Genomic DNA, 21,302 nt, shown 5'->3' with positions numbered 1-21,302 from the left:
ATTCATACTCATATTTTATTATAAAACAAAAATTCTAAAAGTAGGATTCACGTTCCACCAACTTTTTAAATTCACTTTCTATTACATTTCTTAAAACTCATGTCGGGTCAAAGTATTGAGGGACGGAGGTAGTACTAGGTCTATGGAACTGACTTACCTCCTAGGTCTATGGAACTGACGTTATTATGCAATAAAAAACATTGAAACTGGAATAAAGGTGAAATAAATGAAGGCTACTGTATATTTTTAAAATACAGTATTTGACAATTAACACAATAGAAAATTAAAACAGCCCTTCTATTTTATCGGTGGCTAGTCAAAAACAATTCGCCGCCGCTAGAATCTAATGCCGGCAACTCCAAAGTCTATTCTCTTCCTTTCCCTCTTGCTACTCTCATCTAATCTCTCCCACTCCTTCTTCTCCAACTATTACAACCTATTCTCCCTCTCCCACTCCCTCCTCTCCCGCGTCGCCGCCCAACGAACCGCCCGCGGCGATGTCGAGGGGGCGGCCCGGGCCCGGGCTCTGGCCCGCACCTTCGAGCCCGGTGGCCTGGGATTGTACAAGTCTGCATGGAGCTTTGGATGGGATTTTCTGAAGAATTACGCGTGGAGCGACGCGGCGTCGTTTCGTGACATTGGCGGCGTAGTGTCCGATTTGAATGAATTGTTAGGGATTTTGAGCGAATTGAGTCGGATTCCCTCCGATGCGGAGAGGCTCGCCTGGGCTGGTCGAAATTACAAAAACGCCCTTAGGGTTTCGAAGTCGATCTTCAATCGACTGCTCAACGTCTTCCGTCGATCTGTATGTTTTTTGTTTTTTAGTTTTTTATCCTTTCTCTGTTAAATCATCATATTTTCGATATATTTTTGTGATATTGGGATTGGAAAGATATTATGCATGTTTTTGTTTTCAATATTGCGAAGATGAAATTTTATTGGATAGGAAAGAGTGTTAATGCTGAATGCAGATGAAATTGATGAATGGATATGCTTGATTTTAGCTCTGTTTGTGTGGTAGTGACAATTGATGATCAATGTGGTGTGTTGGTTGTATAAAAGAGAAGTCTTTTCATGCTCATTTGTTTTGTTAATCTTTCTCTTTGTTGAATAATACTATGAAACATGAATAGAATTTCAATTTTCCAATTATTATTCTAGAATATGAGTTCAATTTGTCATATTGTTGATCATGATGTGGATGGTAATTGCAGGGGCCGTTGCGGGATATAGTGCTGAGCCTTCAGAAAGAAGTGGTGGAGGGTGATCTGCTTAGGGATTGCATTGAGTTAGGCGCGGGTGACCTTAAGGGTTTGGTACAGATTGTGAAGGACATAGCACTCCAATACTTCCCTGCTGCTCCCAGGAATGAACTGTAAAAGATGCTTTGTGGGTGATGCTTAGCGATAGTTTTGCTGACATTGGATTTTGCAGTCTTCTGTGGAGAAGGAAGTTCGGTTTCTGGTGGTTTTAGGCTTTTGAAGAATGATTTGACTAGTGAAGGATGTTTTCTAGAATGCAGTGTTTCCCCTCTCATCACTGTATAACCTTCTGATTTTTGCCTGTCTGGAACAGAGGGAGACTGGATGACAAGTTTTGCCGAATCGAAGTATGTTTTCTTTGAACTACTTACTTGTAACCTTTTATGTAGTTTTCTTGTAGCACCGGTTTGTTGTTGATGTACTTTGTTGGCTTATTCAAATCAATATAACTAAGATTTCTCATATTTATTTATGTTTCTTAAGTTATTATTTAATCCATCATTTATGTTTCTTGAGAATGGACTTCCCTGAAATAGAGTTTTGTGCAAGGAATCACCATGAATTTATTGTCTGGAATGTCTTTCCATGTTGTTACTTGTGGTTATGAAGATTTGCTCCGAACCTTAGAAATTAACTTATTTCATGTGAATTGCGGTACAAACCTGTGTCAATTAAGATATTACTAGTTGGCATAACCTGGCTCTCTATTAATATTTCGTTTGAATGTTTACTCTGCATTTTCTACTCTGAAGTCTTAACGCACTTGTAGGAATTCGAGTGTTGTATGTTATTCTAATACTTATCAATGCACTCTTAAGTTTCTTGACTGTTCCTGATGATGTTCGTAAAGATGTAGGTTCACGTAAATTGGTGAAATTGATTGACTTGTTGAGAACTTGAGAATGAGCCACTTCCTGAATATTTTGGAAATGCAATTTTAAATACTAAATGAAATACTTATTATACTATAACTTAACTAACTATCTAGTTTTTCTGAGATGTGTCGAGGAACACCCCCTTAAACTAACTCAAGACTTTTAAAATTTTTAATCTTCAATAAGTATGACCTAGACCAGACATAGACTATCCTTATCGTCATCAAACATTCAAGCTTATTTGTACATTCTTCACTTCACCCGAGCCATAGAATTCTGCGCTTTTTGCAAGCTAATGTCCTTCGAGCTGCACTCAGCTTCAACAGGTTGATTGTGTTTGTCCTTCAACAGCTGCACTCTGCTCACTCACTGGTTTTTTTGGAGTAAATGTTGTTGATTACTAATGACATTTCGTATTAAAACAACTGTGTGTTGATTTTTCGCAGTCCAGATGAAGAAGAAGAAGAAGAATGAGTGAGCACAGCGTATACTCTTTGAATCCCGACAATGCTTACCAATCTGTTTGTTTCTAAACAGATTGCTCTGTGCGTCATCCACTAAGTTGTTCTAAATAGATTTCTCTATGTAAATCGCTTCTTGAAAGCTTGTCTGATATTCTGAATGTTAGTGTAATGATCATTTCATTCATAGAATATTCCATATTTTCCCCACGAGGAGGAACTGTTTAGTGCTAAAAAAGCAAGATGGATCCTATAATGTTAAATTGATATCTGTGTGAATTGTTCTCAAAATAAATGTAGTAATTGCACTTCACCTACCTAACTGGTATATGTTTGAGGTTGATCAGCTGAGTTTTTCGAAAACACTAAGCAAAGTAGTCTGATGGAGTATCACTCAAATACCAAGTTCATCGAGAGAGCGCGCACGCAGCTAATTCCCTTAGCAACTTCTTAGCTTTTGCCCAATGCTTCCAACCATTGTTTCACTAAAGTTTTAGCATTACTAATTTTTTTGAATTCATAAAAAATTGAAACTAATGGAGTACAAATAAAGTAAAATACTAATCAAAGATTGCAGCATATGGTGAATTGCTTTATAGTTCATAATTTCTATTGATCTTTCAACCTTATATACAAGTAAATATGATGCGACAAGTTAAACATTGTCAAAGACAACGTCATTTGGTTGAAAAATATCACCACTGATAATAGATTTTTCATTAAATTTTATACTTCCTCCGTCCCACAAAGATTGTCGTGAGTTGAAAAAATTAGTGGAATGTGGGTCCTATTTTTATATATTGGTTTTATAATAAAATGTGAGTAGTAATGAGTTTAGTGGAATATGATGTTCATTATCAAAATTGGTAAAAAGTGAAATGAGACAAACTTTATGGGACGAAATGGAAAAATGAGACAATTTTTATGGGATGAAGGGAGTATCACTTTGTTGCCTGTTGGAGACCATCTTTTGATGAAAGTTCTATGATGAGATTGGCTGAATAATACTCCTAGAATTATATTGCAAGAACCTATAATTATTTATGCGGAAGTTGTAAAGTTTTTGGCATAAACAAATGAACAGAATAAATTAATTGAAATAATTTAACGGCGCGCAACGAACAGTATGTTAATATGCGTAGTTTCCAGTGCCGCCGCCCTTGGGATGGCGCGAAAATGAATGTCTCTTCATCAATTTAAACAACCAAACAGCCCCCTTCTGCTTCTTTGCATAAACTCTACCAATTTTTCCGGTGCTCAAAACTCACTAATGGCGGCCTCTCCAAAGTCTCTTCTCTTCATCTCCCTCCTCTTACTCTCATCCAATCTCTCTCACTCCTTCTTCCTCTTAAACTATTTCAGCCTCGTTTCCCTCTCCCACTCCCTCATCTCCCGCGTCGCCTCCGTTCGATCCGCCCGCGGCGACACCGAGGGGGCGGCCCGGGCCCGCGCTGTGGCCCGCAACTTCGAGGCCGGCGGCCTGCGCCTCTACAAGTACGCTTGGAAAGTCGGACGCGATTTCATGAAGAATTACGCGTGGAGCGACCTCGGCGGCGTAGCATCCGATTTGAAAGAGTTGTTAGCGGTTTTGGGCGAATTGATCCGGGTTCGGTCCGAGCCGGAGACCGACGCCCGGGCTGGTCGAACTTACGAAAAGGCCCTTACCGTTTCGAAGTCGCTCTTCGCTCGACTCCTCAAAATTTTCAGTCGATCTGTATGTTTGCTGTTGTTAAATTCACTTTTCCTACTCGAAATGAATATGATTCCAAATTTGGCATGGATTGAATTGCAGGGGCCAATGCAGGATTTTGTGGTGAGCCTTCAGGAAGAAGTGTTGGAGGGTGATCTGCTTAGGGACTGTTTGGAGTTGGGGGCGGGTGATCTTAAGAGTTTGATGCAAATCATCAAGGGCATTGCATGCATGTTCTTCCCTACTGCTCCCAAAGATGATCTGTAAAAGATGCTTTGCTAGTTTTGCGTTTGCTTTTGACCGATGAAGGGTGTTTTCGCATCATCATTGTAATTTGTATGTCCTGGTTTTTTCCTTTCTGGGACTGAGGGAGGCTGGATGAGATAGATATTTTGCCATATATGTTTCCTATCAACTTAGTATTTGTAACTTGTTTTTTGTGTTTCTTCAAGTTATTAATCATATGTTTTCTTGACAATTGACTTCTGTGAAATAGAGCTTGCATGAGGAATCACCATGAAAGTGATTAAGTTAGTTAAAACTTGTGTCATCGACCCTGTTGGCTAATGTAAATCAGTGGCACGAGGCATGGCTGCCGCTGCCCGGAGGTGGCTGGGGGCGAGCAGGGTCCGCATAGAAAGAAAGAAAGAAAGAAAGAAGATGGATTCATATTTGTTGTTATTTAGTACAAGTTGTTAATGTGCATTTTGAAACTAACGATTATATTTTTTACACCTCCAATTAATAGTCTTACGATAAATTAGGAATTAATAGCCTTAAGGCCATAGTATTAACTAATTTTAGAAAATCTTATATGCTCCATGATTCGATCCTAGACTAAATCTTATAGTAACAATTTGTCTATCAAGTGTTCCTCTGTTGTGCTATAGGTTAACAGTTGGCTAGTGCGACCAGATGTTGTTGCCCAGGTGCGCCCTGCCTGCGCTTCTAACAAATAACAATACTGATATGAATCAATATAACTAAGATTTCTCACTTGTTTTTGTGTTTCTTAAGTGGGTCTTGGCAATGGACCGACTTCCCTGGAATAAGTTTGCATTAGGAATCATAACGAATTTATTGTTTCGTATGCCTTTCCATTTTACTAAAGTTTTGTTGTCTTGTGGTTAACTACTCGTGACAAATGAAGATATCACTAATATTTTGCTTCGCTTCCATTGGGTGCATGAGACCATCTTTTGATGAAACTTTTACAATGAATTGGGTTGATAATATTTAAGCTCTAACGCCTATTCAAATATAGCCTATCACTCTATGAATTAATCAATAAATTTTCTATTTTAGTATTTTCGTTCATCTGCCAATACAATTTCTATTTGATTTTTACTATTTTTAATAATGGACCTTACATTTCATTAGCTTTATCTCAATCACATTTTATTATAAAATTAATTTACAAAAGTAGGATTCATATTTTACTAATTTTTACAATCAATTTTCTAGTACATTTCTTAAAAACATGTGTCGAATCAAAACTCTCCTTGTATTGGCGGACGGAGAGAGTACTGTTTTCACACAATGTCTTGAAATAAATTATAAAATACTCCATCCCTTCATTAAAAATAAAACGTTTCCTAAAATAGAAACAACAGTCTCTCTACTTTTTCTCTCTCTTACTTTATTCCCTATACATTAATTCACAACAAAACATTATATAAAATGTGTTGAAAAGCAAATGTTTTATAATTAATGGGACGGAGAAAGTATTAAATATACAAACAAAATTGAATATATCAGACATTATTAAATATACACCCCAACTTTTTCAGATACGGAGATTAAATATACTACTTGTACTTATTACATAAAAGAAATTGTACTCCCTTTAGTTCCTCAATTGAGATAATTTGAATTGATACGAATTTTATATGATAAATAAAAATAAGACAGATAAAAAGTAAAAATATGAGACACCAAACACAAAGTTAATCACTCGATGTTAATATGCTGAGTTTTCTGTCCAAGCATGGGGATGGCGCGCATAAACCCATCGTCTTCCATCCACAAAATCAGCAACATTTTCCGTCTCCGCCACCGCCGCTAAACCCTAATGCCGATCACTCCAAGGTCCCTTCTCAACCTCCCCCGCCTCCTACTCTCATCCACTCTCTCCAATTCCTGCGTCTATCTCACCCTATTTTCCCTCGCCCCCTCCCTCATCTCCCGCGTCGCCGCCCTCCGATTCGACCGCGGCGACCCCAGGCCCTGGCCCGTATCTTATGGTCATGTGGCCTGCGATTGAACATTTATGCTTGGAACATCGGCCGCGATTTCATGAAGAATTATCAGTTGAAGGACGTCGCTCGTGAATTAGCTGGCGTAGCATTCGATTTGAATCAGCTGTTTGTGGCTTTTAGCGAGTTGCGTTGGGCTCGCTCCAACACGGTGATCATGGCCTTGGCTGGTGGAGTTTCCAACTCCATCTTCACTCGTCTGCTCAATGTTTTCCATCAATCTGTATGTTTATCCCTTCCTCTTTCTCTATTGCAATTACACTATTTATACTAAATGTTTTTATTAGTACGCAAAGTTTCAATTTTGCATATATGAGTATGCTTGATTTGGGCTTGGCTTGTGATTATCAATGTAGTCTATTGGCTGTATAAAAGAGAAGCTTTTTTATTTTTTTCAATGGAGTACCTTTTCTACTTGTTTTGTTAATGTTTCTCTTTGGTATTCGGTTCATTAGGCAAGATAACAGGGAGATATACTATGAGATGGGTTAACATAGAGTTTGTTTAGAATTAAATTAGTTATATGGGTGACTGTGAGATAGTTAATCATAAGATATAATGGGTCATGATGCATAGTCAAGGGCCAAAACCAACATGAAATTAGAGTAGTTATGACCTTTAATCACAAGTACTCATGACAACCTAATAGCATCTTGGTGAATAATCTGAAACATGAATAGAATTTCAATTTTCCAACTATTATTGTAGAATATGAGTTCAATTTATCATATTGATGATCATGATGTTGGGTGGTTATTGCAGGGGCCATTGCGGGATTTAGTGCTGAGCCTTCAAAAAGAAGTGGTGGATGGTGATCTGCTTAGGGACTGCATTGAGTTGGGCTCTAATGACCTTAAGAATTTGATGCAATGCATCAAGGACATTGCATCTGTGTTCATCCCTACTGCTGCTCCCGAGAAGGTGATGCTTTGAGGATGACTTTTTTACAAGACCAGTAGCTATAGTTTTGCTGACAATGGAGAAGAAAGTTCAGTCTCCGGTGGCTGTTTTGCCTTTGCTTTTGAAGTGCTCCATGTTTCTACTGGTGAAGGGGGTGTTTTTTTTTAAGAATGCAATGTTTTTCCTTTTATGGTTTTTTCCTGTCAAGGCTGGATGACAAGTTTTGCCATATTGATGTATGTTTACATTGAACTAATTACTTGTAACCTATTATGATGTTTTTCTTGTAGCACTAGTTTGTTGTTGATGTACCTTAAGAGTGTCTCCGGTGGCACCCCTCCCATTAGGACCTCCACTAGCCCTTCCCACAAAAACTGTCTGCCACGTCAGCACTAGCCCTTCCCACTGCACTAGGACTTCCATTAGCCCTCCCACAATTAAATTAATTCACAATTAAAATTAAAATTTACGGGATTAAAATTCGACACGAATACGAACGGAAAATACGAATATTTCATTAAAAAAAACATACATCATTCGAAAAAAAAAAAATTACATAGTAGATAGAAAAAAAAAACAACCACATCAATGTCCACCCCTCCGCGTCCAAACCTCTTCGATGATATCCTCCTGAAGTCGAATATGGGCATTTCTTTGCCGCATGTCGGCAAATGCGCGCAACCGCTCAAATGTTCACATTCGCGGTGGCCACGCCGTGGCTTGGACCGGCACCCGTATCATCTTCGTTGGTCCACTGAGTCAGTTCGTCCCCTTCACTTTCGACAATCATGTTGTGCAAAATGATACACGCGTACATGATGTCGCCGATGTTGGGAATATACCACTGCCGTGCCGGACCCCTCACCAACCCCCATCGATTCTGGAGTACACCAAATGCGCGCTCAACATCCTTGCGCGCTGCCTCCTGCCGGCTCGCAAAGTAGGACTTCTTTGGCCCGATCGCATGCTTGATCATCTTCACAAAGACGGGCCAGTTTGGGTATATCCCATCCGCCAAATAGTATCTCATGTTGTGTTGGTTGCCGTTGGCGACGAAACTGATGGCGGGACCAACGCCATTGCACTGATCGTTGAACAGGGGCGACGACTGGAGGACGTTGAGGTCGTTGTTCGACCCGGCTACTACAAAATAAGCATGTCATATCCACAACCGGTAGTCAGCTACAGCTTCAAGGATCATCGTGGGATGCTTGGCTTTGAAGCCGGAAGTGTGTATCCCCTTCTAGGTGACGGAGCAATTCCTTCACTCCCAATGGCATACAATTGATGCTTCCCAACATCCCAGGGAACCCGTGCACCGCCCCGTGCATATTAATCAGCCGCTGGCAGTCTTCGGGGCTCGGACGCTGAAGATACTGATCCCCGAATATCGATCTAACGCCCGCGCAAAAATTCAGCAGACACTCGACGGCTGAAGACTCGCCAATGTGGAGGTACTCGTCGAACATGTCGGCCGGGCCTCCTTACGCCAATTGCCTGATTGCGGCAGTGCACTTCTGTATTGCCGTGTGTCCGGGTTTGCCAGCCGCATCCTCCTTGATCCCGAAAAACTCGTACCTTCTCTCTAAAGCACCCACGATATGCATAAACAGAGGACGATGCATCCTAAAACGTCGTCGAAATAAGGCATCCCCAAAACGCGGCTGCGGAGCAAAGTAGTTCTCATACAACCGAATATGTGCAGCAATGTGGTCCCAGGGTACATGCCGTCGGCGATGGATCGGCCGAGGTACCGCCGCCGAGGCCTGCTGCCTCTGCCGGAGCAATCGATCAATCGCCTCTTGCACAGCGAGATCCAATTCATCATCACTATCACCATCACTATCACTAGCGCCTCCGCCACTACCACCCGCACGACTACTCGCCATTATAGATATAATTAAAAAAAGATGTTAGAGAGAGAAACTTGTCAATACAAGTGGTGTGAATGAAATGAAGTTGGGGGAGCCCTATTTATAGAGTTTTTTTTCTTTTTCTTTAAAAAAAATTAAAAATTGCGGACGTCCGACCTTCGCCACAGTGGCGGACGTCCGGTCGGACGTCGGTGCGAGGGGCGAGGGGCGAGGCCATCCGATGGGCACTCGGGACGGGCGTGGGCGCCCTTCCCACCCACTACGGCGGACGTCCGGTCGGACGTCGGCGACGTCAGCCAGGAGACACTCTAATTGAAATAGAGCTTGTCTAAGGATCCATGTCACTACTAAGTTTGTTCTCTTGTGGTTATGAAGATTTGCTCCACATGTTTAGTGGATAATGAAGATATTGCTAGCTAGCCTAACCTTGCTCCATTAGTTTTTCTTTTGAATGAATGGCTCTCTGCTTTTTTCTAGTCTTACTAACTTGATGTTATTTTAATATAGATAATGGATTATAGTTTACATAAAGACTCATTTTAAACCAACTCTTTGTCGATTTTCGCAGTCCAGATGAAGGAGAAGTTGCCAGAAGAAGGATCAAGCTGACGAAAGCTCTCGTTTGAATCCCGACTGTGCTTACCAGCTGCCCATATCGCTAAGAGCCCGGGCCTGTTTGTTGAGAGTTGGCAACGTCGGCTATGGATCAAAGTCGTGGGTACAAGTCATATCCAATCCAAGTGTGGTGTTTTCTTCAACTGCCTAATTAATTCAGACAGAGGCACAAGTGTACAAATAAATGCCATTGATTATGGCATAATACATTAATTTGTTTCCAGATAGATTTCTCTATTTAAAAGTGAATCTTGAAATCTTGGCTGGTCTTCTGTATGTTATAGCAACCCCAATGGGAAAAGGTAAATGGGAAAAGGTAAATGAAAATGGTATATCATGTTTATACCTTTCTAAAAATCAATCAACTCTAAGGATAAAAGGTATATGGAAAGGTATATCATTTAAAAATAATAAAATAGTAGTACAAAAGCATTAAAAAACACATAAAGTATTAATATCTTCTCAAATACCTTCCCCCTTTGGAGAATGATTTTTTATAAAAAGAAAGCAAATATGAAAGTTATTAGATTTTACTTCTCCATTGATTGAGAAGTAAAGATACCTCTTCAAAATAGGAAAATGTATAATACATTCTCAAATACTTCTTCCCTTGGAGAATGATTTTTCACGAAGAAAAAGTAAATATGGTACCTCTCCATTTACCTCTCCGCTTGGAGACGCTCCTAGTGTAATAATCATTTCACTTTCTTAGCATTTTCCAGATTTTTCTCATCAGAAACTGTCTAAACTTTATTGTTAAAAAAGCAATACTTATAAAGTACTCTAATGAAGTAATATCTCTCTCTCCCTTAAGCACCCCAATAATTTTTCATTTTGTGGTACTGTTCAATAACATGTGTGAATTGGTCTCAAAATTAAATGTAGTTAGTTGCACTTCACCTAACCATACACGTTTGAGCTCAGCAGCTGATATCCTTCTGTACATTACTTAATTGCACTTTTGCTATCTAAATAATTGCACTTTTTTCTTCATAATTTCGTTTTGTGTAGTTATAACCCGAGTCACATCATCGATTTATTGAAGATATTCTCCTGATCATCTCCAATTTAAATTGGATAATAGTCAATCATCCATTAATTTCCCTACAGACATTAGTGCACCTAGAACCTGTCGGCTAATTCAAATAGCTCGCTAATTTTTTAAAGATTGGAGATAAAAATTTCTAGCCTGATAAACCTTATACCTAATTAGTCCGCACTCGATTAATCCCTAATCTGATTATGACCGACTCGAAACCCAATCGGCTTGATACAAGTGCAATTGTTGCTTATTTCCATCTTATTTGAGCAACTGATTTATTTTCAATAATGACTTCAATAAATATGAATAACTACAAATGTAAAGTAAAACAAAATTAACAGTCCAATTTATTAATATAATAAAATAATAACGAAAAAGTTTACAATAACTCAATATTTATCAATTGTCATTCTTATTCTGTGACGTACTGTATATTTGAAATTTATACTTGATAGTATTTGCATTTATACTTACCATATTATTAATATCTTTTACTATCGTGTATCTTTATATGTACTCCATAAACGTAGGATCCTTAGGAATAAAAGATACACGAACTAATTTTAACATTTAGGTCTGTTAGCTTGCTGAATGTTGAGGGTTATTATTGAAAATTTCTAATATAATAAAATGTAAATCCGATTAACTCACAATCTGAATAAAATTGACCCGATAGACATCCTTAAATTTCCCTCAAAACGTTTACATATTTGCACTTCAATTTTCTTAGCACCAATCCAATTTTCTCTAGTATTTGGATAAAAAGAAGTTTGCAAAATAAAAAAGCATTGTCATAGAAATGTAGAACCGGTCAGAGTTGATTTTATGCTAACTGTCTCACATAATATCCGCGTGAAATCAATGCACCTATCTAACTCCCATTTCCTTATGCATGATAGCTAACTAGTAAACATAAGTCAACTTTCAACATTTCACAATCTTATTTTCTCCTACCTACTATATATATATACCTCGATGCCTTTATTTCCTCATCAAACCTTGCATTGAATTACTCTCTTTACATCCATTAATTACTCTCTACATATATAATGGGAAGTAGATGGTTGGCGTTTTGCGTGGTCGCGGCCATGGCCTTGGCCGTGACCGCGGAGCCCCAAGTCCCTTGTTACTTCATATTTGGCGACTCATTGGTCGACAACGGAAACAACAACAACATTCAATCCTTGGCCAAGGCCAACTACTTACCCTACGGCATTGATTTCCCTGCCGGTCCCACCGGCCGATTCTCCAACGGCAAAACTACCGTAGATGTCATCGGTAAGTACACATGATCATGTAATTACTTAGTTAAATTAACCTCTTAATTACTTAATTAAGCTTCCTAAATCCTAATTACTTAATTTTGTCCCATTTTCACAGCTGAGCTGCTAGGGTTTGATGACTACATTCCACCTTACGCCACCGCACGAGGCCAGCAGATACTGAGGGGAGTGAATTACGCCTCTGCTGCCGCCGGAATCCGACAAGAAACCGGCCAGCAACTAGTAGCCACCTATCCATATCTTGTACTTACATCATCAAGATTTCGTAGACTAAAACAGAGTGGTTTAATTTTTTCTTTCCTTGAATTATAGGGGGCTCGGATTGACTTCACCGGCCAAATAAACAACTACAAGAACACGGTGTCGCAAGTAGTCGACATACTCGGGGACGAGGACTCGGCTGCGAGTTACCTGAGCAAGTGTATCTATTCCGTCGGTATAGGCAGCAATGACTACCTCAACAACTACTTCATGCCTCAGTATTATAGCACCAGCCGCCAGTATTCGCCGGAGCAGTACGCCGACGTACTCATCCGACAGTACACCGAGCAACTAAGGGTATGTATTTCTCCTCATTCACTATAACAAGAAGAAATTTTGTTTTACAAATGTTTCATTAAATCGTTGGCTGGTATCAGAGTAGGTCATCGACTGTGAACTAGTAACATTTTAATTGACTTAGCAATATAACCGATCAAAAATAAATATAATGATTGACTCAACAGTATATTTGAGCTTGACATTTGATCCAGTTGATGGAAGATTGGTCTAATTTGATTAGAAAAAAATAAATGGTGTGAGGACTTCTTTGCAGCTTTTCAGTGATCTATTCTGAGATTACTTTGATATCGACCTAACATATCTTTGCACCAATGGCTGTGTACATGTTTGAACATACTTCAAACTCAACCACTAATGCATACGAAATTCTTTCCATTTTGTTACGCTCCAATTAAAAATAAATTTTTTTTTCGGGTTCAGATGTTGTACAACTTCGGAGCCAGGAAGTTCGTCCTGATCGGAGTAGGGCAGATCGGGTGCAGCCCGAACGCGCTGGCGCAGAACAGCCCGGACGGGAGGACATGCGTGGCGAGGATCAACAATGCGAACCAGATATTCAACAGCAGGCTGAGAGGCCTGGTCGACGAGTTCAACGGCAACACCCCCGACGCGAGGCTCATCTACGTGGACGCCTACGGCGTTTTCCAGGACCTGATCGACAGCCCCTCGGAGTTCGGGTTTACGGTGACGAACGCGGGGTGCTGCGGGGTGGGGAGGAACAACGGGCAGATAACGTGCCTGCCGCTGCAGCCGGCGTGCCAGAACAGAGACGAGCACTTGTTTTGGGACGCGTTTCATCCGACCGAAGCTGCGAATGTTGTTGTCGGGAGGAGAGCGTATCGGGCGGAGAGGGCGTCGGATGCTCATCCCTTTGATATTAGCCGCTTGGCTCAGCTCTGATACCATTCCACACATCAAGGATACAAATTGTCTAATGTGTGTTAATTTATAGAAATATATATATATATATATATATATATATATATATTGGTAAATGGTAATTACTCTCTCGAAATGTAATTTTGTACGGTTTTATGTTTCTATTTTGTGTTATGATATTGATTCTAGTCATGAGTACTACTTTCCGAAAAATTTGTTACTTAAATTCGTTTTCATTCATTCCATAAAATTTGTCACATTCGTTTTTTTTTTATCATTTTTTGTATTGAACTCGATGTTTCATTAACTCATTTTCACTCAAATTTCACTAATTTTCTCCGCTCAATTTTTATTTTATTTCTTGAGATCCATTTTCGTGGTTTGGGATTTTGAGTTTCTAAAAATTATATGTGCGTTGAATGGACTTATTTTGAAATTTTGTTTACATAGTCTTCACATATCCGTATAATATGCAAAGGTCCATGGGCTTGATAATGCACATGCATATCTTATGGGCTGGGTCCAATATTTTCTTAAACATCCAAGAAACAAACTAGATTTAGGTATTTTCAATTACAAAGTTCATAGAATTACAAATTAATTAATGGGATATGTAAATGTTATACATTAAATTTAAAAATAATAAGTCTCTACAATCTCATCTTTCAGTAATTTAAAAATGTTATACGTTTACTTCTTATATTAAAAAATGACATTTTGCACTAACTACCACTAAATATTTGCAATTGAAAGTTTGGGTCCGTATTGTGAAGTCCGTATCACAAAATTCTAGATAGGTCTGCACCATAACCTAGCTACTCGATCTTTTTAATATTTTAATTATGATAAAGTAATTGTATTAACTAGTACTCTCCTCGTTCGTACAAAAATGTATCATTTTTGTTATTCAGGAGTGTCCGCGATTTATTGTTAAGTTTACCTTTTTTTCATTCTAAGTTGACGAAGCATTCATCAAATTCATTATACTCATATTATATTATAAAACAATTCATATATAAAACTGAGGTCCATATTCTACCAACTAATTTTTTTTATGCTTCTATACAAAATCAAACAAATTCTTAAAAATACTGTCGAGTCCGCACGAGACTATAAATAGTTAACGGAGGTAGTGGTATACTATGACTAATAAATAGTTCACAATATAATTAACGACATTAATTGACAAGGATAAGTCCTAGTGTACTTTGAACTTTAAATAGTTATATATGGACGTAAGCAATTGCGATTATTTGATGGCGGTGGGGCAATGCTACATATCATATACAACATTGAATATTTTGGTTAGAGCATCTGACCATTTATATTAAACTCAAATATGAGTATAAATGTCACATCAAATATAATTTTACTCAAATTATTTAGATTAAACTTAAACTTAAAAAATTATTCTCTATATTATGCGTTTTTTACTCATAAAATTTGAAAAACTTGATTTGAGTTTAGTGTAAACCTAAGAGTGTCTCCAATGGCGGACGTCCCGGTAGGACATCGCTGACTCAACTTATTTTAACACAAATGATACCCGCAAGTGTACGGGGCTAGTGTAGCAATTAGCAAGCAAGAGTATCGTATCCCACAGAGACAAATTCATATCAACTTAACTACCACGAACAAATGTTGACTACTATCTAGAGAATCATGAAAGGTTTGGTTGTTTTCTAACCCTAATAAAAGCATATAGTAAGCAAATAAACAAGTAAAAACAAGTAAACACGGAGTGAAAAGATAATATGGAGAAAAATTGTAGAACTCAAGGATCCGATGCACAATTCCATGCTCTTATCCAATCAAATTGCCTTACCTTTTGGTGTCTCTAGAGCTACTAAGTCGACCACAATTATAGATTAAACCCCCTCCCGAGGTGAGAAACCTGTAGATTAGGTGCTAGGATTGAAGTCCCCTTCTAATCCTAAAACCCCTAACTCCCGAAAACTTGATTAGGTCAAAGACCCCACTCAAAACCTCAACTCTCCCAAGTTTTATTGCATTAAGGTGTGAATTATTCCTATTTCCAGATTAATTATTTCATCTCCCGATTAATCTAATTAATCCTGCACAATCAAATGGTGATCAAGCAATTGAAAGGAATAAACCCAAGAATAATCAAATAACTACAAGAGCAAGGTAAGAGCAAAATTAATTGTATAAAAACTATGAAATTAGTGCATCTTCACCAAGAATTCTACAAAAAGGTGTTTAGCCACTCATGTTCTTCACAAAAACCATGTTTGATACAAAGAATTCAATGAAATACATGTAGAAAAGATTAAGATATTCCTGTGGAACGAATCTATGGAATGGCAACTTCAATCTTCCGATTGGAAGTCTTCAATCTTCAATTCTCTCTCTCAAAGGTGTTCTTGGGGGTGTGTGTGAGTGTTGGAGGCAGTAGGTGTTGAATCGATGTGAACCCTAGGCGTTTTCCCTTTATTTTTGCATCAAAAATCGCGTTTTTGCCAAAATTCACCCGGCCGGGTGGTCATTTTCGACCCCTTTCTAGCCATTTCCCGCAGAATTAATTCACCCGGCCGGCCGGGTGTAAGTTTTTGAATAGCGCAGTGTTCTTGTAACGGCCATAACTTCTTCTACCGAACTCCGATTGAGGCGTGCAAGATACCCACGCGAAGATCTTTCAAAGACGAAGAGATTGATATGCATTATGGGCTGATTGGACTTCAAAATCTCCAGTAAATATTGTCTCAAAGCAAGGCTGCTGCACATCCACATATTTTGTACCTTTTTCTACACATTCTTAACAAAATGGTCAACATACCAATATAATAGAGAAGTATATATAAACATGTCCAATAATAAACAAAATATGATCAAATTCATACATAACCACCCTCTAAAACCATGTAAAATCCAAGTATATCAGTCGTCGACGTCTGACTAGACGTCCGCCGTAGTGGCTCCGAAGGGCGCCCGCACCCGTCGCATGGGCTCGCCCGTCCTCCCCATGGGCGGGCGGACAACCGCCGTTGTGGCGACACTCGGACGTCCCGTTCGGACGTCCGGTTTTTATATTTTTTTCTTTTTAAAAAAGATAAACTCTATAAATAGGGCTCGTTGAACTTCATTTCATTCACACCACTTGTGTTGACAAGTTTCTCTCTCTAAATCTACAAATTTCATTTCTACTACAATGGAGTACAATAGGAATTCCCCCACCACGAGCAGAGGAAACACACCCCCGATTCCCACCGGAACAAAGGGAAACTTTGCGGGGACGAATTCCCGATTTGCGGGGACGAATTCCCGATTTGCGGGGATGAATCCCCAGATGGCGGGGATGACTCCCCAAATGTTCTACAATATGTTCCAGTGGATGAGTCAGATGGGTGGGATGATGCCCGGGGCAACGGGGATGGGCAGTACGCCGTCAAATATGGCGGGGGTGGGTGGGATGTTGCCAGGGGCAGCGGGGATGGGCGGTATGCCGTCAAATGTGGCGGGGGTGGGTGGGATGATGCCCGAGGTAGTGGGGATGGGCGGTACGCCGCCAAATATGGCGGTGGGTGGGTCGATGCAGCACAGGAGCCCGAGGACGCCTAGGGAATCTGTCTATCGCCCATATATAGATTTATTGGCCGACGATTCCCCTAGTACTGTTCCAGAGACTCAGTACACCGGCATCGAGACTTTCTCTTTTGAGGAGCTGGGAGTGGAGTTGGGGCTATCGCCGATCCGTGAGACTCCCGATGAGGCGGAGCCTGCTGCAAGGGCCAGGAGCAAAGGCAAGGGCAAGGCCAGGGGCGGGGGTAGGGGCAAGGGCAAAGTCCCGAGCTCTTCCTCGCACATGGGGGCAGAGGAGGAGGAGGAGGAGGGTGAGGATGAGCGGGAGAAGAGGACGATCTGGACCGCGTGGGAAAATTCCGCGCTTGCGAAGGTCTGGATCGGTGTAGTAGAGGATGCCTATGTCGGGCCGAACCAGTATGTTGACCGATTGTGGCTTCGCATTAGTGAGGCCTACCTCATATGCAAACCGTCTGGGGCGAAGCCTCGCACTTCCGAGCAATGCCGGCAACAGTGGCTTCGGTTGAGGCCTAAGCTCAGTCGTTTTGCCGCCCTCTACCAAAACAACATGCGCATGGCAATCAGCGGCATGTCTGAGGATGATGTGAGGAAACGAGCCTTGGCCTAGTACCCTGACAAATATTTGAAGATCAAAGATTTTGACCAATGGGAGGCCTTTCTCGTAGTCAGGGATTCGCAAAATTTTGTTGTGGGTGTCGAATCAGGCTGGAAGCGGACGAAGAGCAACTCTTCCGGTGAGTACAGCAGCAATGCTGGTTCGCACGAGCTCCCCAAAGCCGAGGAAGTGGCCCCGCTACCACGATCAGACTCTCGCCGTCGTCGTCGCCCAATGGGGCAACAGGCTCCGCAGCGGATGGCGAGAGGAAGCGGCAGCGGCAGCGGGTCATACTAGGTCGAATCGGAGGCCCCAGAAGGCCCAGGTAACGACTGTCTCGCGCGCGCGCAGCTAACGATACCCTGATTCAGAACATGAGTAAGTGGTTTAGCACGCACAATCCTGTGTACAAAAGGCTGTGCAAGGATGTGGTCGATGCATGTCGGCGCGATTTAGGAATGCCACCCATTGATGATTATGGCGTCGAGATTGGGGACGGGGACGTCGGAGGCGGCAGCGGCACGGGCGACGGGGACGAGGACGAGAAGGAGTGAGAGTCAAGGGTTGTGTTTCACGACTTTTTATGATTATGTAATTTTTAGGTATTACGTATATTTTTTAATTATATAATTTTTTTTAAGTATTACTCCTTCCGTCCCAGAGAAGATGTCACACTTGAGAAATGGCACGGGATTTTAGGAGATGTTATTTTGTGTGTTAAGTGGTGAGAGAAAATATAATTTTATAATTGATGTGAGAAGGAATTTTTTCCAAAAGAGGAAATGTGACATCTTTTGTGGGACAAACTAAAAAGAAAAGTGTGACATCTTTTGTGGGACGGAGGGTGTTAGCTTAGCAAGACTCACACACTTTGATTATCTCACACACACACAGAGAACACACACACTAGAATCTTGATGAAAAGTAGAGAGGATTTTCTTGGAGAAAAGGGATTCTCTTTATTGACTGAATTCTTACTCTACAAGATACAAAGGCCGAGCTATTTAAAGCTGGCACAAAAGTGGTAACCGCCACTTAACTAACAGAATCAAGAAACAAGAAATGAGAGCCTCAACGGCTACTTTCTAACAAACTAACTAACTCCAAACGGCTAGTTTCTAACTCTTGAATTCTGCTTCATTCTTTAAACCTTCCAAAATCTGAGTGTGCACTCATTCTAATAAATCTCCACCTAAGTACACAACTCAGTCCTTGCAGCAAACATTAATCAGTTCCTTGCAATGATCAAACTTGTCCCTACCTAGGGACTTAGTGAGCATATCAGCTGGATTGTGCAAGGTGTCAATCTTGACCACCTTCACTCTTCTCTTCTCAACTTCATCTCTAATGAAATGTAGTCTCACATCTATGTGCTTGCTCCTCTCATGGAAATACTGATGTTTAGCCAAGCACATAGCTGAGCTACTATCACAATGTACCACCATGGTTTTCTGATTCAAACCAAACTCTGAAATTACACCTTGAATCCAGAAACTCTCTTGCACAGCTGCTGTGAGAGCCATGTACTCAGCTTCTGTTGTTGACAAAGCAACAGCACTTTGCAGCCCTGACTTCCAACTGATCACTGTTCCAAATATGGTAAAAAGATAGCCAGTTTGGGATTTTCTATTATCAAGATTTGTAGCATAGTCTGCATCACAATATCCCACCACCACCTCCTTACCCTCCTTATCACAACTACTGAACACAATACCCCAACTACTAGTATTCTTCATATACCTCAAAATCCACTTAAGAGCATTCCAATGCTCCTTCCCAGGATTAGCCATATATCTGCTAGTAACTGAGATAGCATGGGCCAAATCTGGCCTGGTACGGATCATAGTGTACATAACACTTCCAACCACACTAGCATAAGGAATAGACTCCATCTCCCTTGCCTCTTGCATAGATTTAGGGGCCTGCTCCTTAGATAGCTTAAAACTCTGTGACAGAGGAGTTGAGGCAGCTTTTGCATTATCCATCTTGAACCTCTTCAGAACCTTCTCAATGTAATCAGTTTGAAATAGCCATAGTTGCTTAGAACCTCTGTCTCTTTCAATATTAATCCCCAGGATCTTTCTTGCTTCACCCAGATCCTTCATTTCAAAACTGGACATTAGGTTTGCCTTGACCTTATTTATCTCAGCCATAGATGGTCCAACAAGGAGCATATCATCCACATAAAGCAGTAGATAGGCAACTGGTGTATTCCCTTTCTTCTTTATGTAAATGCAGTCATCAAACTTTGACCTTATAAAGCCAATATTCATCATTTGCTCATCAAACTTCCTGTTCCATTGCCTAGGACTTTGTTTTAACCCATAGAGGCTTTTCTTCAACAAACAGACCTTATTTTCTTCTCTAGCCTTCACATACCCCCCAGGCTGCTCCATGAAAATAGTCTCCTCAAGGTCTCCATTGAGAAAAGCTGTCTTCACATCAAGCTGCTGTAATTCCCAATTAAACTGATTTACCACAGCCAACAAGATTCTGATAGAAGTGTGCTTCACCACAGGAGCAAATACCTCATTAAAGTCCACACCCTCTTGCTGTGTAAATCCTCTAGCCACCAACCGAGCCTTGAACTTAATTTTGTCTTTTTCAGTGGCTTCAACCTTCTTTTTAAACACTCACTTGCAGCTTACTAATCTTCTTTCTTTCCCATCAGATTTCAGCTGAGCCTTATCCACCAAAATCCATGTTTTATTCTTGAGTAAAGACTCAATTTCATCATCCATAGCTTCTATCCATCTCTCTCTGTCCTTACTCCTCATAGCTTCCTTGTAAGTGAGAGGATCAGTTAGCTCAATGTTTTCAGCAGCACATAAAGCACAATAAGCCTCATCAGAATATTTCTTAGGAGGTCCCACATTTCTCTTGCCTTTGTCTCTGGCAATCTGGTACTCCCTAGTAGTCTCAGATGTAGCTTCACCTTGACTAGAAGCACCTTCATCCTCAGTCTCTGACTCACTCTCAGAGCCACTAACTCCACCTACACGTAGGCCACTTGACTCCACCTTAAAGAAGTCACTGTCATCTTTATCATGAGTTGAGTCACTCTTCAGATAGGGCATGTGAGTTTCAGTGAACACCACATCCCTACTAATAATCACTTTCTGCTTGCCAGGCTCAATACACCAGAGCCTATATCCTTTAACTCCCCTCTGATAACCAAGCATGACACACCTTAGAGCCCTAGCTTCAAGTTTACTTTGTCTGACATGTGCAAAAGCTGCACATCCAAACACCTTGTACCTTGTGTAATCACTATGAGCTCCATACCACATATAATCTGGAGTTTCTGACTTTATAGTTGTAGCAGGACACTTGTTGATAAGAAAAGCAGCAGTATACACTGCCTCTCCACAGAACTTGCTGCTCAGACCAGAGCTTAGAAGTAGGCACCTAACCCTTTCCAGAATAGTTATATTCATCCTCTCTGCAAC

The 21,302-nt window shown here is 40.5% G+C and overlaps 4 protein-coding genes across 5 annotated transcripts; all 4 read left to right on the top strand.

The window, feature by feature from the left end:
• The first annotated feature begins 311 nt into the window (after positions 1-311).
• On the top strand, positions 312-2,808 carry LOC125192580 (adenine phosphoribosyltransferase). Of its 2 annotated transcripts, XR_007171430.2 has the most exons (3): positions 312-805; positions 1,215-1,609; positions 2,584-2,808. XR_007171430.2 is itself a non-coding variant. In XM_048090196.2 (2 exons), the coding sequence occupies exons 1-2, from the start codon at positions 347-349 to the stop codon at positions 1,377-1,379; spliced, it is 624 nt and encodes a 207-aa protein (XP_047946153.2). In that variant the 5' UTR covers positions 312-346; the 3' UTR covers positions 1,380-1,730. The 2 variants fall into 2 exon arrangements, 1 of the variants encoding a protein (XP_047946153.2); XM_048090196.2 differs by lacking the exon at positions 2,584-2,808 and having other exon boundaries at positions 1,215-1,730.
• A 1,060-nt stretch (positions 2,809-3,868) lies between these two features.
• LOC125195403 (uncharacterized) lies at positions 3,869-4,602 on the top strand. Its single transcript, XM_048093553.2, has 2 exons — positions 3,869-4,312; positions 4,391-4,602. Exons 1-2 carry the CDS (start codon positions 3,869-3,871, stop codon positions 4,553-4,555), a joined length of 609 nt encoding a protein of 202 aa, XP_047949510.2. The 3' UTR covers positions 4,556-4,602.
• Positions 4,603-6,359: 1,757 nt separating this feature from the next.
• Positions 6,360-7,476, top strand: LOC148929435 (uncharacterized). Its single transcript, XM_089056847.1, has 3 exons — positions 6,360-6,521; positions 6,590-6,766; positions 7,306-7,476. Exons 1-3 carry the CDS (start codon positions 6,360-6,362, stop codon positions 7,474-7,476), a joined length of 510 nt encoding a protein of 169 aa, XP_088912973.1.
• Positions 7,477-11,979: 4,503 nt separating this feature from the next.
• LOC125194491 (GDSL esterase/lipase At5g45670-like) lies at positions 11,980-13,923 on the top strand. Its single transcript, XM_048092737.2, has 4 exons — positions 11,980-12,252; positions 12,355-12,479; positions 12,570-12,815; positions 13,239-13,923. Exons 1-4 carry the CDS (start codon positions 12,024-12,026, stop codon positions 13,716-13,718), a joined length of 1,080 nt encoding a protein of 359 aa, XP_047948694.2. The 5' UTR covers positions 11,980-12,023; the 3' UTR covers positions 13,719-13,923.
• The last annotated feature ends 7,379 nt before the right edge of the window (positions 13,924-21,302 follow it).

The sequence above is a fragment of the Salvia hispanica genome, chromosome 4, assembly GCF_029641045.1.
Source record: "Salvia hispanica isolate PSC_SH4W2 chromosome 4, Shi_PSC_v1, whole genome shotgun sequence".
NCBI classification, from domain to species: domain Eukaryota; kingdom Viridiplantae; phylum Streptophyta; class Magnoliopsida; order Lamiales; family Lamiaceae; genus Salvia; species Salvia hispanica.
The sequence above is the reverse complement of the archived record's forward strand: the minus strand, read 5'-3'. Positions and strand labels throughout refer to the sequence as shown.